The sequence below is a fragment of the Coccomyxa subellipsoidea genome, assembly GCF_000258705.1.
Source record: "Coccomyxa subellipsoidea C-169, whole genome shotgun sequence".
Lineage (NCBI taxonomy): Eukaryota > Viridiplantae > Chlorophyta > Trebouxiophyceae > Coccomyxaceae > Coccomyxa > Coccomyxa subellipsoidea.
Window position 1 is genome coordinate 905,450 of NW_005178034.1, and position 22,847 is coordinate 928,296.

Here is a 22,847-nt window from a genome sequence, read left to right on the forward strand (position 1 = left end):
GTGATTCCGATGTCCCAGAAGCTGAAGGTCAATCTGTGCACCGTGGTCTGCAGATCAAAACTACTTAATCGCCTAACAAACATATTGATTTGTTCTAGGTGAGAGGGGGTATTTTACAGCCGCAAGCTTATCACTTTTGGCTCCCATCAGAAACCTAGTAAAGCGCGGATTCCACCAAGACAAGAGCTGATGTGACAAATATTGAGAGTGTGCAAGACACCAGTTCTCGTGTCGTCAGCTGCCTGGATGTCGATGGCGCCAAGAAATAGTTTCAGGCGAAAGAAATTCCTGTATATAGCAGCACTGCTATGCCAGCTTGCAGCAGCTACATCTCGTCCTGCACGTCAAAGCGAGGACGTCCCGCTGTTGCAAGTCAACACCACGGCTCTAAACAGATCTGGCGAGTGGGTGGAGGTGGGGGTTCTCAGAATTATGTTTGCCAGTAGCTACAATGTACCAAGTGGATCTAAAATGTGTTAGGCCTTTTCCCTACATGTCTGTGAAGGGACAGAATCAGATCTTAGGAAGCACACAAGAAAGCAAGAGGGGCACACATATCCCACACTCATGCTGCGCATCTGCAGGTGTCATGGAGCGGCATTCGATCACCATCGATACATGATGCAGTCGCCCTGGTGGTGCCTGCTGATGTGGACTATGCACAAACTGCGCCGGCCAAGCACAAGTGGGCCAGCGAGTCACCCATGCACCTGAAGGAGGGATCAGGAAGCTTGAAGTGAGAGCATCCTCCCTTGCTGCTTAATTTCCCAATTTCCCTTTTGACAATGCACGGATAAATAACAGTAGTTTTCTCAGTCGAGGTCTGGGTTTTTGGCAGGCCTGTTGGTCTGATGGCAATATATGTGCATGTGCAGGTTCCGGCTGCTCAATCACAGGGCGGACATGAAGTTCATAATGGTGACAAACCTCACAAACTGGCTGGGGCTGTTTGATGTGGTGGCTGAGAGCCAGATTATCAGGCCTGCCAATCCCAACGAGCCGCTGCAGGGCCACCTGGCTCTCACAGGGAATCTGAGGTGCGCTGCCGTCTTGACTGATCTCTTGTCCCTAGTATCTCTCTTGGCATCATGCATGCTGACACTTCACAGCAGCATATCGTCGAATGCATGATGTGCAGTCCATTAAAATTAGAGAGTAAGTTTGTAGCACAGAATATGCCATGTACCCAATAGCACAGAGGAGCTTCATGAAAGCAGTGCTTTATATTGATGTGTATGGAGGATTGTGTGTTGCTCTTCTGCAGTGAGATGCTGGTGCAATGGACGACGCGGGACAAGGGGTCTCCAGTGGTGAGGTGGGGCACACGGTCGGGGGAGTTGTCATCCAGCTCCAGCGCCACAACAGACACATACAGGCGGGAAGACTTGTGCGGTGGCGTGGCAAACACGACTGGCTACATCAATCCTGGGCTGTTCCACACTGCAAAAATGAGCGGCCTGGCGCCTGACACACGCTACTTCTATGCCTATGGCAATGAGGTGATCTCTCACTTCCTTGCCCACTTTATCTGGCCAAAACCTCCTGGTCAACATTCCTATGAATTAATGTCCAACACAATTGCGTGAGCTGTGGGGAGGTCGGGGCCGTCCTCAATTTTATGATTCAATTGCAGGGCAGCAGTAGGGCAGAACACTATGACTTGGGCTGACTCTGTATTTTTGTTGTTCACAGGACTTTGGCTTCAGTGAGGAGCTGTCGTTTGTGACCGCGCCGCCGCCGGGCTCGGACGTTACTGTGAAGCTGCTGGCGATTGCTGACCTGGGCTTCTGTGAGGAGGACGGCTCCATGACTTGGCCTGGCAACTACCCCAATGCTGTGGCAGTGGAGCCGTATGGCACAAATGTGCAGATCATCAGCGAGGTGGCCCCCACTGTGCCACACTAATCACTCCAGAGCATGCATCTCCATTTGAAGGATATGCAGTGTTGTCCAGTGGCTCCACCATGACTCTTTTGTGAGGTGTGCTGCGCTGAGGCAGAATGAGCAGAGGCAGCTTGCATACCGCATGTGACAGCAGGTGATGGGTTGCAGCCATAAGCAGTAGCCGCCAGTACAACTTCGTGACATGCATACAATGCTGCGGGTGCAGGTGCAGAACGCCCTGCACATGGGCTGGGTGGACTACTGCGCGGCGCTCATCACTGCCAAGCGCATGCAGGAGGACATCGACGGCCGCACACTCATCGTGCACAACGGCGATGTCAGCTATGCAGAGTGCGCCCAGATTGTTGCCACAGCCCATTTGTTGCTTTCACATTTAATTTCCTGGCACGTGTTGACGAGTGTCCTGCTGCTAGGAATGGAATACAATGAAGACTTGAATGCAATCAAGGCTGAGACAAGAGTGTGGCTGCAGGGGCTTTGTGTACGGCTGGAATGTGTTCATGGACATGATGGGGCCGGTGATTCAGAAGGCCCCATACATGCTCACGCCAGGTGCGCTCTCCTATTCACACAGTGGGCATAAGAACCTCTTGAGATGAAACTTTTCTCTTATGGACCCATTCTCTGCATAAGGATTGAGGTTTGCTAATTTGCATTGCAGTAAAGGTTTTGTTGGCGTGCAGGCAATCATGAGAGGGACTGGCCGGGCACGGGGACGCGCTTTGACTTCCCGCCTGCGTACGACTCTGGCGGCGAGTGCGGAGTAGTCTATGACAAGCGCTTCCCCATGCCTCTGCAGGGCAAAGACAAGGAGTGGTACGCTCTCATTCTCCATCTCACCTGAGCCCAATAACGTGCTAGCGACGTATCTAAAGCTTATAAAGTATCCATAGGTAACTTCAGGGTGCAACTAGTTTGTGAGATTCCCAAAAGTGCCGGCAATGCTGAGATGAGCATCCAAATTGCCTGCCAAGCAGGAGGAGCGACCAGGTGACAAACATCAAGCTGATTTACAGTGACGGAGACAGCAAGAAACTTGCATGCAGACATTTAAGGATTTAGAGTGTCATGCATGCATGCGCAGGTACAGCTTTGACCACGGGCCGATCCATTTCCTGCAGTTTTCCACGGAGCACGATTTCGCGCCCGGCTCGGAGCAATACGCCTGGATCCTGCGCGACCTGCAGAGGGTGGATCGCTCGGTCACCCCTTGGCTGGTGGCCGGCTTCCACCGCCCCTTCTACACTGATAGCGTCTATGGCAACTCCGACTCCGGCGATGTCGGATTCACTGATGCCATCCGCGCTGCCCTGGAGCGCCTCTTCTTCCAGTATCAGGTGTGCGCTTGTGGCAAGCCAGAAATGCCTGTTCCAAAAAATTCCCATATCACAGTTACTCCAGTATTCCAGATTGGTTTTCCATTGAATTCTCATGTTCCAAGGGAAGGAAGTTTTCCTTTCCCCAAAAAAACCTACTAAGTGCCCAATCCTTTGCTGTATGCGACCAGAATTGGTTCCCTGTGCTTGGGAGGCAGATCATGTGAGGGACATTGCCTTTCTGAAAGCTGACAAGCTCGCTGAAGGCTTTAGCTCCCTTGCATGCAAGCTTGTGGAGGTTCATGCATGAAAGGAAGTGTCTGTGTGCTGTCCAGGTGGACGTGACCTGGTTTGGTCACGTGCACTCATACTCGCGCACCTGCCCGGTCTTCCAGCGCAACTGCATGGGCTACGCGGCGGACGGCAGCGCCAATGCACCCGTCCACATGCTCATCGGCCATGCAGGCATGCCCTCACTCTGATAACCAGAGTCTGATCAATGACCCAAATCACTGGCTGTAGATGCAGCTCTGGCAAAGAGGGACAGTCGTTGGGTGTCATTGTGCCACAATATGACACCCACCTCCAGTATAGCAAATGATCAAGGCGTGACTGTTGCACAAAAGTATCGACAACTCATCTCTCTCTGCAGCCTCCTTTGGAGCTCTGTGCCAAGAACCTCCAATAAAGAAGTATGGTAATGTTTCCTATTGTAGGAGCCCCCTACTCGTGGACCATCAGCCCGGACACGCCGCCCTACTATGAGAGCGTGGCCATCCAGCACGGCTACCTGCGCGTCGCTGCAAACAGGACCACCTTTCACATGGAGGTGGGACAAATGCTCCTGACTCTAATTCACTGCAGCACCGTGAAGAGCATGAATGAAGTCTCGAGCTGGCTGCACCGTAGATCAAAGAACACACAGATGCATGGCTTACGGTGACACATGCATCCCTGCAGTGGCCATGGGATTCCCTTTGTCTTCACAATGGCGAGTGCAGGAATGGCTGTTGCAAAATGGACCTGTGTCTGATTAAACACACCTCAGGCCTGATCAACTTACTTAGCAATATTTTATAATATTTTCATGTGCACTAACAGCCGAAACTGTGCTGGGTTGTGCAGGCAGTGAACAGCCTGGACAGCGAGGTGGTGGATGACTACACGCTGACTAAGCCATCCGGCTGGCGGCCAGATCAGGCGGCGCAGCTGGCCACAATCGCGCTGTTCCACTCCAACTACACGCCCACGTGGCTGGAGCTCTCCGGCATCAACGGCCCCGCCGAGGACCTCGTGCTGCGCCCGGCCGAGGCGCTGCTCTTCTCCGACCCCGACCTGCTGCACTCGCTGCGAAACGCCACCCTCGTGAAGGTGGGGCACCCTTGGCTCTTCTGTGCAGCTGCCTTGTATCTTGACTGAACGTGCGCAGCTGCGTATCTGTTTCTGCATGTTCAGCCTGCCACGTTGCTGCACAGCCTTATTGAGCAGCTCTCCAAGAAGACATTAGCTTGCTTCTTGGTGGGGAGGAGCAGCCGCTGTGCAATATAAACTGCTGTGCATGCTGCGAAACGCAAACCTTGTGAAGTTGGCGCTTTTTCACTTCTTTTTTGTTGCTCTTGTGCTTTGCAGATCAAAGATTGTTGTGGCATTGATTGGCAAGCTGAGGGGACAGTTTGTCAGCAGAATGCCTCTCACTACTTTATGTGTTTTTGATGCTTTATTTGATCCACCCAGGTGATTGGGTGTACTGCTGTGCAACGCTCCTCTGCATGCTGAAGCCTGCCTGCCAGTGATCGCTGCACATTTATGGCTAGAAGTTGGTGTGCACGTTTCCAAGAGTGTGAAACTGCAGAACCATGTGCATTCACCACTGCAATGTCTAATTCCCGGTGCACTCAGCTTGGGCTCCAGCTAGAATCTTCCATGCATGGTGTCAGCATTTGTGACAGGCTTGCTGTGTGGCATGCAGAACCCCATCGCCTATGACACTGTCGAGGCCCTGGAGCAGATCTTTGAGCCCATCAACAGCATCTTCCAAGAGCGCTTAGCCGACTCCGCAGCGACTTCTGATGCGGCAAAGTTTTTCTATGAGCACTACTTCAGGGATCTGTTTGCATTGTACAGAGAGCACAGGGACGGCCTTGTCAAGGGCCGCAATAGCTCCCTGGCAACTCCTGTCAGGCTGCCTGTAGGGCAAAAATAGATTGTGACCATTTTGTCCTTGAAAATTCGTCACATATACAACTTCTAGGTGGGTGTTGCCACCTCATTGTGCTTGTTTGCTAGCAAAGTTGTTGCAAATACAAAATGCGCAAGTGCGGTTTTGCTGAGACGTTGCTGGTAGTACTGCTGTGCCGCACGGTAGCTTCGGACATTTCTTTCGGTCACTAGTGTACTGACAGTTATGGCAGTCCAATATTCTTATCATTAATATTACGAGCTGCCTTGGCACCAGTACCTTGTAACTGTTGTCTATTGCCGCATCATACTGGCGTGGCGATTCTAGCTAGATGATTCTTTCATTGATCAGAAATGCAGCATGCGTTCCATGCGCAATTGGCGGCCGCATTCACCATGGGGGGCGTAGCTCGAATTTTTTTGTAATATGTACTGCAATTTCTTATTGGGCATATCGTGCCTGGGGCCCGCAGGGAATTCAGGAATATTTACCACTCATTGAACGGCCTCACGCCGAATGCATGTGCAGCAAAGCTTGGGATGCTGAGCGGCGGCCGTTTCAGATCCCCCTCTGCTTCAGGCCTCCCGCTATGGTATTGCATGGGCGTTGGAGTCAGTTCAGGAAGAAACTCGATCGCAAAAGCAGTTGTGCTTGAAGCTTGATCTTTTGTTGAAAGAAAAGCATCTGCTCCCCAATAACCAGCCGACTAGCAGAGAACAGAAGAGATACAAATTTATGTGTGTACTGTGATGCGGCAAGCCTGAGCTTACGAGGCGGGCGATCGCCCCTTCATAAATATGAGCGGAAGCATACAGAAAGTAAGGATGCATTTTTGTTCAACAAGCAGCAGCATCGTTCCCATACTGATGGGCATATGATATTGTGATGATGTGTCTGCCGCTAGACCATCAAGTCCTTTTGAAGACGAGCATACCTGGCATGTTCTGCATCAGTGAAGGATTTGAAATGGGTCTTTGTAGGGAAATGGTGGCCCGAATGTAGCGTTTGAGGATCAGGAGAATATAAACACGTTCAACAAGCTTTTTACACGTTCGTCAGAAATCGAGGCAGAGCTAAAAGCGAAGAAGGTACTACAGCTCACAATGCTTTTACTTGAACTTTTAAGTGTTCTGTGATTGATACACTTCACTCTTTCTCGGATCTCTCAATGCGACCAGCTGAGCTGATCACCATCTTCGTGGCAGGCCCTCGTGGATGACTTGGAAGATGCCTCCAATGAGCTCATGCTGGCAGACGAGGAGAAGGTGACCACCTAGACCTCTCTGACCCTGCTCAGCTACAGGAAAGCACTTGCGAACAGGACTCATGTCTTGTGCTGCAGGTGAGGTATGTGGTTGGTGAATGCTTCTACCATGCAGCTCCTGATGAGGCTGAAGAGAAGATTCAGACAGGTAATGTGACCCCCTTTCTCCTCCCATAACAGTGGATGAGAGGCAGCTTACCTGAATGAGCGCAAACTATATGTGGACGCCGCTGCATTTTCGATTTAAGCCTATGTGTGGGACTGACTGCAGCTGCTGATGAAGCAAAGGAGAGCATGACCAGCCTGGAGGGTGAGCTTGAGTCCATCAAGACACAGATGGCTGACCTGAAGAAGGTACCGCTGCTTGACTTCTTACTAGCTATCATGACCCTTGAAATTCTCTGTGCTTGGTCTTGAGGCTGGCAGCTACTTGCCTTTAGTGTTTGCCTCCAGTCCACAGTGCTTCCTTTAGTTTTCAAATACCTTAATTTGGTGTGGCCAGGTGCTCTACGGGAAATTTGGGAACTCCATCAATCTTGATTAGATGACAGCTTATATACGCCCGGGATCATGTGGGGGCCACAGGTCTCCATGAGCTTCAGACTGCAGATGGACTGACAAATGCTGCAAGCCGATGGAACACCTGCGCAAATGTGTTAGGAACAGCTAGCTTGAATAACAGCAAGTGAACAGAGTTGCACAACAATGACCATCTGCCGCCTTTGAATATTATAAAAGTTGCTTCCAAGGCGGACAAGCGAGATGAAAAAGCTGACATGCCTATTTTGGAGTCACAGCGTCACACGGGCTTTGCTTAGTCTTACAAGGGGTATTCACTTGCTGACATCGACCAATAAATTTTCTTGTTTCACCCCATGCCACTCATACATGTGACTTGGCCACTTTTGACCAGAAGTAGTGATCGGATCATTCCAGTCTAGTGTTCCCGATTAAACCCATTTCTATTGCGCAATGCATGCATGCAGTCAGCTTCCTGATTGACATTATGGCACCATCGCCAGCAACAGGCATTGCTGTTCACATTGATCTGCTTTAAGAGACCCAAGGTGGCCCTTGTTGTCAACAATAATACCTGAGATCTCCTCGAAAACGAATCCGATTCTCCCCAGAAGGGGCACAAAGATTTGGATGTCACCTCTCCTCTGGGTTTGCATAACCCAAAATAATACATAACAGCACTGGCAGACCAATCTGTGCTCTCAAGCTACCATTGCACGCCAGGCCTGGTCCGCATGCAGCAATCAAAAAGAAATCCACTCCCAAAAATAGTCAAAGAATGTCCGCAGCTACTGCCCAAGCTGCACAACCACGACAGTGACATCATCGGTGGACCCGGCTTCCTGTGCAGCGAAGGCCAGCTTCTTGGCCAGCTGCTCAGGGGACGCCCCCGACTTGTTGCACAGGTCCACCACTTCCTGATTCTCCAAGCCGCCTCCGCCGCCCCTTTCCACATTTGCAAACAGGCCGTCGCTCGCAAGGATCAGCCACTCGTCATCCGCTGCAACGGACAGTCAGTTTGTCAGGATTTATTAGAGATTCACTTCTTTCACATTTGGTCAGCAGCCCACAAAGCCAGGACGTTGCATGTCCACGGAAGTGATGGACCCTGTTTGGGCCGCCCTCTGCAACTCGAAACGAACTCTGTCAAATTCACTGGCTCTTTAGGACCTAACAGCTGCTCCTGTGGTAGCTCATTTTTGTGCCAGTGTCTTTGTCTCCCAACAGACGATGAGCACGCAGGTGACAAGGCAGTTCACTCTCAAAGTACTATCGAAGTTGCTTCCCTCAGCATGCTATTTTCCCAGAGACTCGGCACGTCTCCACATGAGTTCCTCAGAAGCGCCATCGCTCGTGGCAGAGCTCTTGAGGTTAGTGGCCCAGCAACTGACATGTCGATGAGGGTTGTCCTGTCTTACCCCATCTTCCTGCCTCTGTTTTGGTCACTTGTAGACTGCAAGCACTCAGGTGAACTGAAGTACAAAGTGGGCGCGCACCTGTCAGGTCAATGAGGGTGGTCTCAGGCTCGCTGACAACCCCAAAGCCGGAGCTGTAGCCATCCCCGCCGGCGCGCACACCCTCGAACTGCAGGCTGCCCTTCAAATACGCGTCGCCGAAGGCTCGGCTGAGCGCCAGGATCCCCCCCACCCGCCAGGTGCCCCCCACGTAGCGCACCAGCGGCAGCCTCGGGTTTGGGTTTGTCCCCTCGATGCGCAGCCGCTCCTCCTCGCTGCAGGCAGTATTGGTAACATTCTCATTTTCAGAACGCTCGTCTGCCAATGAAGGCGAGGTGTATCTGCAACAAGCTGCAAGATCAGGCTGCCATGATTGCTGGACACCTGGATGGACGGCAGGCAACATGGTGAATGTTAATACCGGACAGCGATGCCAAATATGATGCAGTTCACCGGCCAGCTGTCTGCAGCTCGGCAATATGACAAGACAAGAGGGGTGGTGATGCAAGGAGAACGCATGCTATCCAGTGCTTCCAGTGCTCGTTAGGATGAAGGCAGGCAAGGGAAGATTCCAAAGCAGAGAGGTGGAACGTCCTGATCTTCTCAACTCCTACTGCCTTTGTCAGCAGTACAGAAAGCGCTGGCTGCCAAGAAGTGAGTCTGCTACATGCAGGACGGGCAAGAGTGCCCCTTACAGAGGCGTGCCTGTCGGGTACGTGGTCGGTGGTGAGTTGCAGTGCTTTGCCCTTGCGGCTGAGCAGCACACGCGCGTCGCCCACATTTGCCGCCAGCAGCTTAGTCGTGCCGCCTTCTCTGAACGCCAGCGCCACTGCCGCCGTGGAGCCGCACTTGGACCCCCCGATTCCGCGCTCGCCCATTCCCCCGAAGAAGCCGCTCTTTGGCTGCAGCAGCCTCTCGTCCGCCTGTGCACATAATATGCCCCTGGTAAATCACCCGGCTGGTGGGGACGCAATATAATTACTGTGCCCATGGCACATTGAGTCTTGCTTCGACCTGGCAAGTCCAACATTGGGTAATATTTTGATAGACTTTTTACTGAGCTTGCCTCCGGCAAGAAACGCATGTAAGGAATATACAAATAACTAATTGAAATCACTCGGTGCGCGCATCACCCCGACATAGCCCTTTCAGCTGAGCAGGAAAGAAGGGGTTGACAGCAGGAGGCTTGTCATTGCAAACCATGGCCTCATGGGTGCAGCCATTGATATGGAGGACTTGAAAAGGGTATTGGATACTGCTAGGTACGTCAGCAGAAGGACTCAGCATTCCATGCACCTTGATGAAGGCGTCAGTGATGTCTGACTCTGCTGAGCTGCCCTTTCCTTGCCAGTACTTCTCAATGTATTTGATCAGGTTCTTCTCCAACCAGTCCGCTGTTGCCATGCCCCCTGCACGTGTGGAGCAAGGTGCCCCTATCTGTGAGAGGTGTGCTGGAGACTATCTTTACTTTGGTTGTCATATTTTGGATTTACATGACAGCCCCATTGCACGGACAAGGGCATACCGTGCCCATCAAACACTCCAGCATACAATATTCTCCCAGAGTCCCCTTCATTGACCTGCAGGCCAGACGGGAGTTCCATTGAATAGCGTGGCAGTGCTTGTCTGTCACATCTCATCGCTCCCAAGATGGCATACCAGTGACCGGGCGAGCTGCAAAGATACAGGATGCATTTGTGCCTGCCTCGAGTGTGTAGCGATCCTCGTTCTGCTTCCTCGATGTCCCTTGCACTGTGAAACCGTCGCCTTGCTTTACAGGACTGGAGACAGCAGTGGCTGATGCCCGGCAGATTGGCAAGCTGCATCGCGAAGGTCTTGCTTGGTGCTTTCTCGGCAACAACAAAGTCGAGAGGTCATTACGACACAGTCTGCCCTGTTGTTGTACAATCTTACAACCCACCATGATCAAAACATGCGGCAGTCTTCTTACTAGGCAGGAAGATTGCAAGTCTGCAGCTGTTGAGATATCCAAGGCTACAATTCTCCTTTTACACGCCGTCGGACAGCTGCGATGAGGAAGCTTCCCACATTGACGACGAAGCTTCTTGCCGCCGAGCGATGACGCCCAAGGATAGGCTCCTCTAGCTTGACAAACCCTTGCAAGCTGAGGGATAGAGAGGCATTACGAATAATAATCGCTCATACGGGACCTTGTGTGCAACAACAGAGACCTGAAGGATATTCCCCTGGTTTCCTTTGATCTGTTGGCCGTCACGAGCCCGGACCGAAGTTCTCCGAATTTTCCTCCTTATAGAATCATCGAATTGAACAAACAAATTCTTACTAGATTCCTGTGAAGTTACTCACATTTGAAAGATTATTCCGTGGCTTCAAAAGAAAAGGGCCGATGGCAGTGTGCAGAGGAACACTGCCCGCGAGGGCAAACGATAAGAATGGTTTCTTAAGCACGCCATCAGAAGTGACGAAAAGCATTAAGGGTGCCAAAATATCCGTTAGATCCTTCAGACCGCTTCCGTTGATACCGCATGCAAAGGTGTGGATAAGGGAGTATGGATGAGACAGACGTCTTTTTCTCTATGTTCAAAACAGAACTCCAGATATCGACGAGTCAGCAGAAAAGCAGATACATTTTGTGCGGATGTGCAGGCCGCTAGACTTGATGTGTGTGCAACGGCTGTGAAGCCTGCACATTGTGCTCATGAACGCTGTCCCCCCTGTCGTTTCAAGGATGGCAGCATCACGGTAAATTCCTGGAGTAATCTCTGATCAGCCAGCTGCCAGCTCCCTATTGGTATGCCTTACTTATTCACAGTCCTGTTGATCTGAAGAACCTCAAGCGGCCTTTTCTTGTACACATGTGCTGTATTGCAACAGGCCTACTATGAAGGCGTGAGGATGACCTTTCTTAAGCGAGAGTTGTGTGCGGCTCCATCAATCGAGGATATTATTGCCCTCATTAAGAGGGATTTTGGCATCCCAGCAGATACCAATATAGAACTACAATGGTTAATCTGCTTCGGGTATCTCAAGTTCAGACATGCAGCTCTGATTGCGGACCTAGAGAAATGTCACACGCTCAAGATTACAAAAAAACTGACGTAGCGTTCAATGTGCAACATAAGTTGCCTCTGCAAACCGGCATTTCTCGAGTTGCCAGACATGTGAAGTTTTGGTTCATCCATGATCATGACTCCTACCAGATCTTTCCGGGGGTTGATCTCTTGAAGGAAATGCACCCTGCATGTTGGGCCTCAATTGGAAGTCAATAACCATAAGATTTTCCCGTGAGATTGTAAAGGACATGACAGCTGATACTACTGTTTACTTAACATTATTACGGTACATCCGCCCTTCAAGACAATTCTAGATTTTGCTGAAGGTGGACCTGTTATTTCACTATAAGTATACGCCAGCAAACAGGTCCCGGACAGGCCTATTGGGCTCATCCGCTGCTGTGATCACCTCAACCACCTTGTTTGCAGCCTCAGACAAGACAAGAGAGTCCACACATACATCCGCCACCTGTACAGGCAATCTATATTTAGTAGAAGAGAAATGCAGACACAAAGGCGAGCGCCCGAGCAAGGGGAGAGGGCTGCCTCCAATTGTAACCGCAACGCGCACGATATTCTAGGCACCAACTCTAATACATGCACAATCTCTCAAGTGGGGGAAAAAAGATTTGCGAGCAGCAAAAAAGATGCCGAAGGGTACCTGGCTGCGCAGGATGCTTCCTGGGGTCCTTTTTGGCGGCAGCCCAAAAGCACCAGGCCCTTCCATGATGATCCCACCGGGTACCTGCCCCTGTCGAGGGGTGTCAGTCAGGCCCCCCGGCCTCACAATAGTGTACTGCAGCCCTGACCTCTGCAGCGCTTCCTCTCCCCTCTTCTTCCAGAATAGCACCTGCACCCCCATGAATCCAGCTGATGTTCTCACCTTCCAGCCCCTTTAAGAGAAAGAGAGGTGCAGACACCAAGGCAGAACAAGCACAAGAGCGCCCCTGGAACCCCCATTGCACCCACTAGGAATGCAACTTTATTGTTTTGGAGATATGCGCATGCAGAGGGGTTCTCACAGGCCAGCAACTGAGGCAACTCACCCCAAAGAGGAGGTTGAGGGGGAAGAATGGCTCATCAGCGCCAATGCTGCTCACAAGCACAAACCTCTTGACGCCCGCTCTCCTCGCCACCTCCACAAGGTTCGCTGTCCCCTGCATGCCAGAGCCTGTTCCAGACGCAGACAGCTACCATAGAGACACCTCAACAGACCGTGCAGGCAATCCAGCGCACATAACATACAGATCCACCTTGCAAGCACTGAGATCTACGCTCAACTCATGCAAGATTGGCTGTTTATGTCTAGTCTCACACATGTCTAGTCTTACACAAGGCACACCTGGTAGTCAATGTTGAAGGGGCCAAAGGGGTCCAGCGCAGGCCTGGAGCCTGTTGCAACCAGCACAATATTGCAGTCTCCCAACGCCTGCTGCAGGGTAGAGAATTGATACACGTCCCCCTTTACCAGCTCCACATTCAGCGGCAGCAGCCCTGCCTGCATGCGAATGCTCTTAGCTTAAGTGTTAATAAGAGTGGGATTGAGGGGCATGCATGGATGTAATCAAAATTTGGCAGAGCACCAAAGGACAAAGATGTGGGAAGCTGAGGCAGGACACACCGCCCTGCTGGTATCTCTCACGAGTGCACGGACAGGTATTTTTTCTGCCACAAGCCGCTGAACAATGGCGCGGCCAGTGCCACCAGTGGCCCCAGCCACGAAGGCCCGCAGCTCTGAGAATGCTGACGAGGAAGACGTGAGAAGGGGAGAGTCTATTGGCACCACCTCGCCGTCTGAAGGCGTTAGATCCTCTGCACAGCACCCACAGATCGAGAAAGGCAGTTGAATTCATCTTGGCAGAGATGCTGATGCTTCCCTATCTTGCAGGCCGAGTTTGTCTGAATAAATACAGCCGCTAGAACACTGCACAGCGGCATTCCTTACATGCTAGAATAGCATGTTGATGGTTGCTACCCAGTCTGCACCTTCAACGCGGGCTTTGGTTGATCGACGAACGGTACGACGGGCTAACCGCGGAGGCCCGTTGCATCGGAAGATCCCCGAATTTTTTGACAATTTGATGCAACTTCTGACATGACGACAACAGCAGTCCTGTCTCCAGCGCCCTGGAGATGCACTGGTGGCAATGTTAGCGTCCATTTGCAGAGCCCTTTCTGGCTCACTGTAAGGATTGTAGATAAACTTAGCAGTACAAATTCTATCAACACTACAATTCTATCTTACAGAACTAGGAAGATTGGGGGGAGTTCTGGCTTCATCTGGACACGTTCGGGGTTACTAAAGACTACTGTAGTCTTTAGTACCCCCTGACACGTTGACCAACAGGGTGAGTAAGGTATCGAAAGCGCCAGATTTGACTTGGGGAGCAGGACGAGGGGCAAGTTTGACGTTAGATTCTACCGGATTCTAACGGTTAGAAACTGTCAACCAAGGACGCTGCAGAGAGTTGACGTTGGAAGCCATTGACGAGATCTTTGACACTTTCCAGGAGTTATCTAAAGCGGGCCACTAAGCGCGACACCGGCCAATCCGTCACACAAGGTAATCGTCAGCAATCCTCCTCGTCTTGCGTCACTGGTGAAGTAAAAGACGTACTCCCCTTCCCCGGTGCCGCATTCCGTTTGAACACAGCTACTTTGAATCGAGGAGGCAGCTAGAAGGTGGAAAGGAGGGAGCAAAGCCAGAGATCCGTTGGGATGGTCCCAAAAGTCGCTTGCAAGATACTGGGTTTGGAAGTTCAGGATGAAGTGAGCTTCTGAGAAGCCTTCAGGATTGAACAATTTTGTCCCTTGCAACGCCAGAGTGAGCTCCTACCTTCACATCTCTCATAGGCTCGTTCGTCCCGGCGGGAGTCCTCCGGAAAGGTGCTCTTCGTCCGCTTACAAAGCCGCCGGTGGCGTCAGATTTTTTGGGTACTTTGTACTCGGTATCTTTGGCCCTCTTGCTTCGTGCACGCCCGCAAGTGTGCATCGAGGTCTTTGGTGGGCAGCGTGGGGATCGTGCCGGACCCTTCTTTGTGCGGTTTCTAGACTCGCCGGTGCCCGAGCGCCGCGATTTTCGTGTGAAGTCTTGGTATATGTGTACACTATGGGTACTGAGGGCACCAAAAGGAAGTTTTGTCCAGGAGTTCGACCGATGGAACTCCAGCAGTACATCTCGGTACATGACGTTAACATAAATTCCGTGTTGCAGGAGGTCTTGAGCTAGATATCCCGACAGGAGCAAGGTATGACATTAGCAACATCGAAAACCACGCTGCTGCTCGTATGCCTAGCGGTAGCGCTCAGCACACCCGCGACCGGAGCTGCAACCCACCACTTAGGTACGGCCGTCTTGCTCAATGGTTTCCGAATGAGCACCGTGTAGGCAAGAAACGAGCAAGTGTTGTGAGCCTGAAGACTTGGAAGCACTCCAAAGACGAGGGCTCAGGACGTCGCGGGCATTGTGTGGTAGGGTTTGATCGGCTGCTGAACGAGACGGCATCAGTGCAATTCCTGGAGGGACCAACTCGGGCCCAGTCTTAGAAAGCAGTGCCATGTCCGACTGATAGCCATGCTGGCTTGTGCCTGCTTGTTCTTGCACAGGCACAGGCTCTGCTCCCAATGCTGATCTCTGGATTTAGGGAGGTTCTGACTCACGTTTATACATGCACAGGTGCGGCAAGGAAGCTGCTGGATGGCGTCAGCCTCAAGAAATTTGACAGCCTGATCAGCCTCAAGCGCCTGGACGGCAACGACATTACCCCGGCCTCGCTCTACAGCTCCCTGCGCGACACCTTCAACGGCTACTTCCTGGAGCCTGAGGCAGAGGATGCTGAGAGCCCCGCAGGTGCAGCCCTCACTTGCACTGATGCACCCTCCCATCTGCCTTGCATTCCCCTTTTGCAGTCGTTGAAACAAGTCAAAATGATCTGCACAACTGCTAGTCACACAGAGGCTGTCTGATACAGCTGCTCCCAGTTGCCTCTAGCACATCGCTAGCTAGCTGCTCCTAGCTGGATATGCAGTGGCCATATGGACTGCAATCGACAGCGGGAGCTTGCACTGCGCAGGAGCTGTGGAGATGCCAGAGGCAGGCGCGCCAGAGGCGGCCGAGGACATGAGAAGGAGTGACCTGGAAATCTTTATGCTGACCAGCCGCCCCGAGCGCAGCCGCCGGCTGCACCAGGCCGCCGCCGCCAAAAAGGCCCCAGCCGCCCCGGTCGCCAAGCCGGCCGCCGCAGCCGCCGCCAGGTCCTCGGCCGCTCCAGTGGTCGTCGACATGACCACCTCGCCAATGCAAAAGTTCATGCTCTCCAGCCGGCCGGCGAGCAACCGTGCGAAGATCGAGGGCCCGGCCGACGAGGGCGGCGCCCCGGTGTTTGACGGCAGCGGCAAGCAGGTGTCCGGAGGCCGCAAGCTGAGCCAGGCTGCTGCCATCGGGAGCAGCCGCGTGTCGCTGACACCGCAGGCCACCAAGGCCATGAATAGTGCGCCGGCGCGCGTCCCCGGCCGCGTCAGCATTGACAACTCCGGCAACGCCGCCGCCGCCGGCAGGTGAGGGATCCACGCTCGTCAATTTCCATGTTGGTGTCTTCCCCAATGGCCTTGATTTGTTTCCTGGGGTGTACGAATAGGAGACACCTTATTTAGGTGCTTCCATGGAAAGCGCACTAATATGAAACAGTTTTTGTTATTTTCTACCAGCTTCTGAAATTCATTTGCAGCCTTCTTCCTTCGTGAGAATCACAAAGGACAAGCACAATTTCCCTAAACAGCTCGTTCTCTTCTGCGCAGGCCAATGACGCAGCCCCTCAGCGGCCGCAAGCTCGCCCAGACCAAGTCGGCCGCCCCTTCCGCCGTCAAATCGGCGGCTCCGGCGAAGCCAGCGCAGCAGGGAGCCGCGGCGCAGTTCCTGGCCTCGAGGACGACTGCCCCAAAAGTGGTGGACATGAGCAACTCGCAGCTGCAGAAGACCCTGCTCGCCCCGCCCAACGCAAACGGCCAGCGCGCTAAGATCGAGGGGCCGGCCGACGAGGGCGGCGCTCCGGTCTTTGACGGCAGCGGCAAGCAGGTGTCCGGCGGACGTAAACTCAGCCAGGCAACGACCACCAAGAAGACCAACGCAGCGGCCGCTCTCCCCAAGCAGGGCACAGTGAAGGTGGACCAAAGCGCGTCCGCGGTGCAGAAGACGCTGCTCGCTCCGCCCAATGCTAACGGGCAGCGCGCCAAGATTGAGGGCCCGTCCAACACCGCAGAGGCCGTCGGCAACGCGCCTGTCTTTGACGGCAGCGGCAGGCTTGTGTCCGGCAATGGCCGCTAAATAAACCCCTCAAGCCCTGCAGGTAAAACCCCTTGCTACAGCGAGTAAATCCTCTTGCTTGAGAACATCCATTGCACCTGCACATGTTGACCTGCAGAAAAGTGCATCCACATGCATAATGTGCAATTGTCCGTGACACGGCAGTTGCAGCCTGTGTTTGCTGCGCTCTGTATCCCATTTGTGTTATAAAAGTGTGTTTGTTGGGTGCAGGCTTGACCATGAAAGTTCAGAAACAAATGCACAGACCAGACCAGACCAATGCGGACAGCATCCTGTGCATTATGCAGTCAGCATGGCGCGTAGCGTGCGTTCAAACAGTCAAATGATTTGCTGCAGGAGTGTTAATAGCTGTTTCAGCAAGGCTATGAGCATAGCCCATTTCTCAGAACAAGGTGGGATGGCTGGTGATCTCCCTCTCTGCCTGCTTGCATTTTCTGGTGGTGGGAATTGGGTGTTAGGTGGTCACTTGGCATCAACTGCAAGTACCGGAAATTATCAGCTGTTCTGTTTCAGATCAGAGGACCACATGCGCGTGGTTCTGTGCCTCAGCTCAGAGATGTATAGCATTACTTGTTGATGGACGCTGCTTTTAGGCAGTTGCTCGAGAGAGACTGCTCGCTGCATAAGCTTGAGCAGGGTCAATTCTGGAGGTCTGCAGGGAAGTGTGTAGAAATAAGTAGGTATTTCTGAAGAAGCAAAATAGCTTCTGTCGAGCGCTTTTGAATAAGCTGCTGTTGTCTTCTGTCTCTTTGGGCCTGCGCCAACCTAATGGAGAATTTTTACATTCCGGCCGGTAGAGTTTTCTGGTGTCTTCTGCCACAAGATTGTGGACTGCTTCAGTCTGATGGTGATGATTGGACTGCTTCAGTCTGATGGTGATGATTTGATAACCATTTCTTCTCAGAATACGATACAGTGCACAAATCTGCTGATAAGCAATTGCTGCCTCGTCAGTGTGTCATCTGCTGTGGATGGACATAGATTGCCTTTGATTGCTGATGTATGCGTTTCAGACGGACAGGTGTGCAAGGAATCTTGACACATAGACAGACCTTTTTCAGTGTGTATTCAGATTCTGAAGTAAGGGCTTTTGACCCCTGTATTGTTGGAAAAAAAGGCCTGGAGGGTGTTGAGATGATTGGTCTCTTGTGGGCTCCTGGAGCCGAAAATGGACCTAGCAGGGCAATCTGTTGACTTTTATTGGAACAAGGAATCTTGGAGTCAGGATTTTTGGCAAAGGCACAGCTGTCTATTTGAGGTGCTGCCTTGGGAATGATGAGAAGGACAATTCTTGAAATGACACAGATGGAAGTGCTGGCCTCTGTGAATATATGTGAGGATGGGCAAGACGATTATAGTTGCCAGGCATGTGCTGGGCGCTATGTACATGCTGCTGAAAAAGGAGGACTCGAGCTGAGCCGAGCAATGATTGATGTCAATGACCATTTGAAGGCGCTTGAGTATAACGTGAACGCATGCTAGTATTATGTCGTACCATAGCTATCCTTTGAACAAATACACTGGTAGCTTCTAAGAAGCATTGTGTAAAAACCCCTTGACATCCTGTCCTCGTGCTACTGTTGAAGTTTGTCCGAGCTGTGCACATCACTAAATAATTTTTGCATGAACTTTGGCAAACCTGGCTCTCTAGAGATGCTCAAGGATAGATGTTCTAATGTACTCATATAGATGATGACAAGACATACAAATTTCTGCAGTGCACAACAGCAGTGGCGTCATGGCCTCCGCCAATTATTCTGTTTTTTTAATCATTACACGCTTTTCCTGCCGAAGGCAAGGTGCGTCTGCAGACAAGCTGCATGTAAAAGCTGCCAAGTTCCTACCCCTTGGTGGACTCGACAGATCCAAGCAAGACCCAATCAACCGTGGGCACGGTGCTCAGTATGTGTACCACTGGCAGTATAGTGCTCGGTGCTCAGTATAATTCTATATTATTATTATTATTATTACACGCTTTTCCTGCCAAAGGCAAGGTGCGTCTGCAGACAAGCTGCATGTAAAGGCTGCCAAATTCCTACCCCTTGTTGGACTCGCCAGATCCAAGCAAGACCCAATCAACCGTGGGCACGGTGCTCAGTATTTGTACCGCCTTCCGCCAGCCGGGGCTAATTCTATATAGGCTGGAATAATTGCTTGAACGTGCGCCAAGGGGCCCCATGAGGCTCCAGCTCAGCGCTGCATGCATCATATATATTCTTGCGTCGTCAGTACCATCAGGAGCGACTGTCAAGCTGCATGACATGCATGCCGCCCTAGAGTCAAGTTTTGACAAGGCACGTGAAACACGTGCTGACATGTGCTGTTGCAGACTGGCAGACAGGCACTTCTGCTCGCCGCTCCGGCCGCCACACTCGCCCCTCTCTCCGTCTCTCTGCACCCCACCGTCCCTCCCGGCCGCAGCGCCGCCGCCGTGCACCTGCCTCCGTGCCCCAGACCCGCGCGACCCCCCCACGCCTGCCACAGCCTCCAATGCCCGTGCTGCCCGCGCGGCGTTCCTTCCGGGTCCGCCGACCACCCACGACCTTCCCTTTTGATGACGGGGGCTAGCCTTGAGGTGATGTCCTCTGCGCGGCCCCCCAGCTGCGCCCGTACGCACGTGGCAGGGGTCCCCCCCGGGGTCTCCTGTTATGCGTTCCTTTCTTCTTCTTCTTCTTGCTCATACCTATTAGTATCGAAATCAAAAACTTCAGAGGTGTCAGAAGAGCCTGTTCAGTCTGTCCGCCTCAATTTCGCAGGACGTTTGATAGATTATATTATGGAATCCTTTTAGCAGCAGTGAAATGATATCTGTCAATCTTGCCTTACTGCAGGTAAAGCTCTAATCCACTATTTAATTAACCTCTTTCATTACAAGCGCTTGCAGTCCAGATACGATACCAACTCATTTGGTTTCAACGAGACACCAAATTGCATCTGATGGGCAGCCGTGCTTGCCAAGCACTTCGGGGCTGCCAAATCGCTGTTCAAGATCTTGTATTGAAGATATTATCGATTTACATGTCACACAGGGCTCCCTCACACGCCCAGATTTACTACGGGAGATGGCCTATTTGGAAAGGCTGCTTTACAAAAACAAGCAGCAGCACCGCTCCTCTGGTCACTTCCAGCAACTAGTTGAGGTGAGACTCTCTGCTAGCGTGCTTTACACCTGATGCATGCGTATTGACTGTCTGCTCAGACCCCCTAGTGCCTCTATGCACCATACTAGATCCAAAAGCATGGAATGCTCAGGCACTCGATTTGATGGCAGGTACATCGATGCCTGCAACTCTGGCAACGGTTGGACGTGCCACATATGATGGCAGAGCTTGCCGATCATGCCAAAGCCGCAGAGAATGCTCGGGAGGCACAGTGGCTGCCTCCCTCTCACCAACAGAGTGTCACACCTTCAGGACAGCTCCTCCTGCAGCGGCTGATAGCAGGCAAGACTCCCCCTAGAGCTCTTCAAGCCTGCAACCTGTCACAATCAGACAGCTGAGCAAAATTGTCTCTGTTTGAAGGTCTCTGACAGATGTTCTGGGGAGCAGGGTGCAGGGTGATGAGCATGGTGCAGGCAGCAGTGCATAAGGCAGCAGCCTCGCTGTCTGCCCAGCTGGCACTCTCCTTCTTCGTGCCCCTCTGCCTGACAGCTGTTGCCATCCTGGCTCGAGTGCGGGTGCGCCCTGTGGCCCTTTCCCTCCATTAAAATTTTCTCTGCTCTTCCTCGGCTGCAGGCTATTTCCTCATACTGTGCCAGATCTGAGGAGCTCAGCATGTGGTTGGCGTGCAGGTCTTGGCAGCTCAGTGGGTGCTGGACGCAGTTGCAGCCTACAACGAGCTTGTTGAGTACCTTCCCACGCTACCCCAGGAAACCTTGGATGACGGTGCGTCCGATGCGAGGCCAGTGCACTCTTATCCACATCAACCTCTCACCATGTATCTGACTGTTGCATGAGCAAGTTTCGTGATTGGATCGGACGCATGGTGTCATTGTAGGGAGTCAGGTCCCACAGCTATTGAAGGCGGAGTGGCGCGGATCGCTGCCACATGCTGTGCAGCTGCCATACGAAGCCGGGGACTCCTATGCCAAGAGAGTCTCGGAGCATGCAGCTACCAGACCAGTCCGTCTGGTGATTCCTGCAGCGCCTGATGCTCGCCCGAAGGTGGCTGATCTGCGCGCCGGGGTGAGGCAGCAGCAACAGAAGCAGCAGACAGGGGTCCAAAACAGCTTGCATCCGCCAGAGAATGCAAGGGGACAACATGCAGCAGCTAAACGACCTGCGTATCCAACGCAGCTTGCTGTCTTTGAGGACAGGTGAGCCTCTGCCAGATCACACTGAACTATCAAGGTATCACTGCCTAAAGGAGTGGAATATTTGTATGAGTATGTCCTTCAAAAAAACACATATGATGGGGCATGATGCGAAATGCAGGAAGGCGGACACGCCCTCACGGAGCGCAGAGCCTGATGTACCGCTGTATGTGCCCTCGGGAGCCCTCGGGTCCGCCGCGCCACTTCTTGGGGCCGGAGACCAATTTGCTGCGCTTACTGGCGGCCCTGCCCTCCCGGACAGCTCCCAGCTGCCCAGAGCGCCGTTTGGGCAGCCACTGGAGGCATTTAGGCGACCTAGCCCTGCCAAAAGTGATGACAGGATCCTTCAACGCGCCAGCGAAACAGACCTGAAGCGGACAGCTGGAAAGAAGTCAGAGAGCATCTTTGGCGACGTTAGCGTGATTGCATCGGCGCCGCGGCAGCCGTCACCGGACCTGCCGGCTCAGCAGGACTCGCCAATGCCTGAGGAGCATGGCAGCGCAGAGCCTAGTCAGGTTGCTGACGGCAAGAGCAGCGACCCTGCAAGGGTGGGCCACCAAGGGGATAGAGACATCTTGTCAGCTGAGCCCCTCCCGCTGGCCGCAGCTGCAGAGGAGCCGCTCGAACAATCGCATCAGCCTCATGCAGAGCCAGACCCTGTTGACAGTGCAGCAGCCGTCCCGCCTGATCCCAGCGATCACTCAGCCAGTCCGACAGAGGCTGCGGACCTGAGCAGGGGCGAGCAAGATGCTGCGCTGCTGGACGAGGGAACAGCACCGGCTCCTGAAGAACCCGTACATGTGGATCTGCTGGTGCAGACAGACGCCACTGTGGCACCCATGCAGGTCTCAGAAGCACAGGCAGTCTCTCCTGCGCCGCTGTACGACCTCCTTCCAATGCTTGGGCTCGGCTCGGCAGCTGCTGAGGAGGGTGCAGATATGCCTGACCCTGACGTCAGACACATGTCGACGGATCCTGCCTCCCATGATGCACCTGCTGCCCCGGCAATATTACAGTTCGCCGTCTCCTCAGCGGTAAATGAATTCCCAGCAGCAGAGCGGACAGAGCCACAGATCCCAGCCGACCAGGCAGAGGATGCGCAGCCTCTCTACAACGCACTGCCGGCTCTGGGCAGCTGGCTGGCAGCTGCACCCTTGGCGCCAACAGCTGGACCTGCGCATGCAGCAGATCCGTTGAGCGTGCCAGGTGCGGAGCTGCAGCCTGAGGCAGCATCACAGACAATTCAGGAGAGGGGCCCTCCAGGGGAAGCGCCCAGATTGGTGCTGCCCGGTTCAAAAGCCGGGCAGAAGCGCGCGCGGCAGGCAGCGGCCGCGGCCGCGGGCGCGGCAGCCAGGCACCAGCTGCCGACCAAGCGCAGCTGGGAGGAGTGGCTGCAGCCGGGTGCGTTCTTGTCCCTGCATCTCTCTCACTGTCTGCTGTAAGGCTCTGTAATGCTCGGGAATGTTTCTTGCACATGACATTGGTCAACCTGGGGTCAAGAACCTGATCCCCGGGGTTTCTTGGAGTGAGCTGCTGCAAG

General features: G+C 53.0%; 6 protein-coding genes across 6 annotated transcripts; 3 read left to right on the plus strand and 3 right to left on the minus strand.

The window, feature by feature from the left end:
• Positions 1 to 1,268: 1,268 nt before the first annotated feature.
• COCSUDRAFT_29324 (Metallo-dependent phosphatase) lies at positions 1,269 to 5,703 on the plus strand (the record flags this gene model as incomplete). Its single annotated transcript, XM_005647190.1, has 10 exons — positions 1,269 to 1,499; positions 1,693 to 1,836; positions 2,117 to 2,235; positions 2,378 to 2,457; positions 2,589 to 2,721; positions 2,990 to 3,242; positions 3,557 to 3,686; positions 3,938 to 4,050; positions 4,347 to 4,592; positions 5,191 to 5,703. The coding sequence occupies 10 exons, from the start codon at positions 1,269 to 1,271 to the stop codon at positions 5,422 to 5,424; spliced, it is 1,683 nt and encodes a 560-aa protein (XP_005647247.1). The 3' UTR covers positions 5,425 to 5,703.
• Positions 5,704 to 7,470: 1,767 nt separating this feature from the next.
• COCSUDRAFT_53633 (protein serine/threonine phosphatase 2C) lies at positions 7,471 to 10,593 on the minus strand. Its single transcript, XM_005647191.1, has 6 exons — positions 10,343 to 10,593; positions 10,163 to 10,217; positions 9,934 to 10,046; positions 9,343 to 9,560; positions 8,680 to 8,912; positions 7,471 to 8,183 (listed from the first exon to the last, which is right to left on the minus strand). The coding sequence occupies exons 1-6, from the start codon at positions 10,559 to 10,561 to the stop codon at positions 7,972 to 7,974; spliced, it is 1,050 nt and encodes a 349-aa protein (XP_005647248.1). The 5' UTR covers positions 10,562 to 10,593; the 3' UTR covers positions 7,471 to 7,971.
• Positions 10,594 to 12,015: 1,422 nt separating this feature from the next.
• COCSUDRAFT_16253 (dehydrogenase) lies at positions 12,016 to 13,401 on the minus strand (the record flags this gene model as incomplete). Its single annotated transcript, XM_005647192.1, has 5 exons — positions 12,016 to 12,141; positions 12,334 to 12,522; positions 12,719 to 12,829; positions 13,015 to 13,166; positions 13,290 to 13,401. Coding segments are annotated over 5 exons (690 nt in total), but the record flags the coding sequence as incomplete, so codon positions are not given.
• Positions 13,402 to 14,922: 1,521 nt separating this feature from the next.
• Positions 14,923 to 16,995, plus strand: COCSUDRAFT_42342 (hypothetical protein; the record flags this gene model as incomplete). The annotated part of the gene is made up of 4 exons (XM_005647193.1): positions 14,923 to 15,016; positions 15,349 to 15,522; positions 15,746 to 16,229; positions 16,470 to 16,995. 4 exons carry the CDS (start codon positions 14,923 to 14,925, stop codon positions 16,993 to 16,995), a joined length of 1,278 nt encoding a protein of 425 aa, XP_005647250.1.
• A 1,947-nt stretch (positions 16,996 to 18,942) lies between these two features.
• COCSUDRAFT_63844 (hypothetical protein) lies at positions 18,943 to 19,864 on the minus strand (the record flags this gene model as incomplete). Its single annotated transcript, XM_005647194.1, has 3 exons — positions 18,943 to 18,975; positions 19,399 to 19,638; positions 19,856 to 19,864. 3 exons carry the CDS (start codon positions 19,862 to 19,864, stop codon positions 18,943 to 18,945), a joined length of 282 nt encoding a protein of 93 aa, XP_005647251.1.
• A 690-nt stretch (positions 19,865 to 20,554) lies between these two features.
• Positions 20,555 to 22,749, plus strand: COCSUDRAFT_42343 (hypothetical protein; the record flags this gene model as incomplete). Its single annotated transcript, XM_005647195.1, has 5 exons — positions 20,555 to 20,671; positions 20,786 to 20,879; positions 20,992 to 21,179; positions 21,291 to 21,310; positions 21,429 to 22,749. 5 exons carry the CDS (start codon positions 20,555 to 20,557, stop codon positions 22,747 to 22,749), a joined length of 1,740 nt encoding a protein of 579 aa, XP_005647252.1.
• Positions 22,750 to 22,847: the final 98 nt, after the last annotated feature.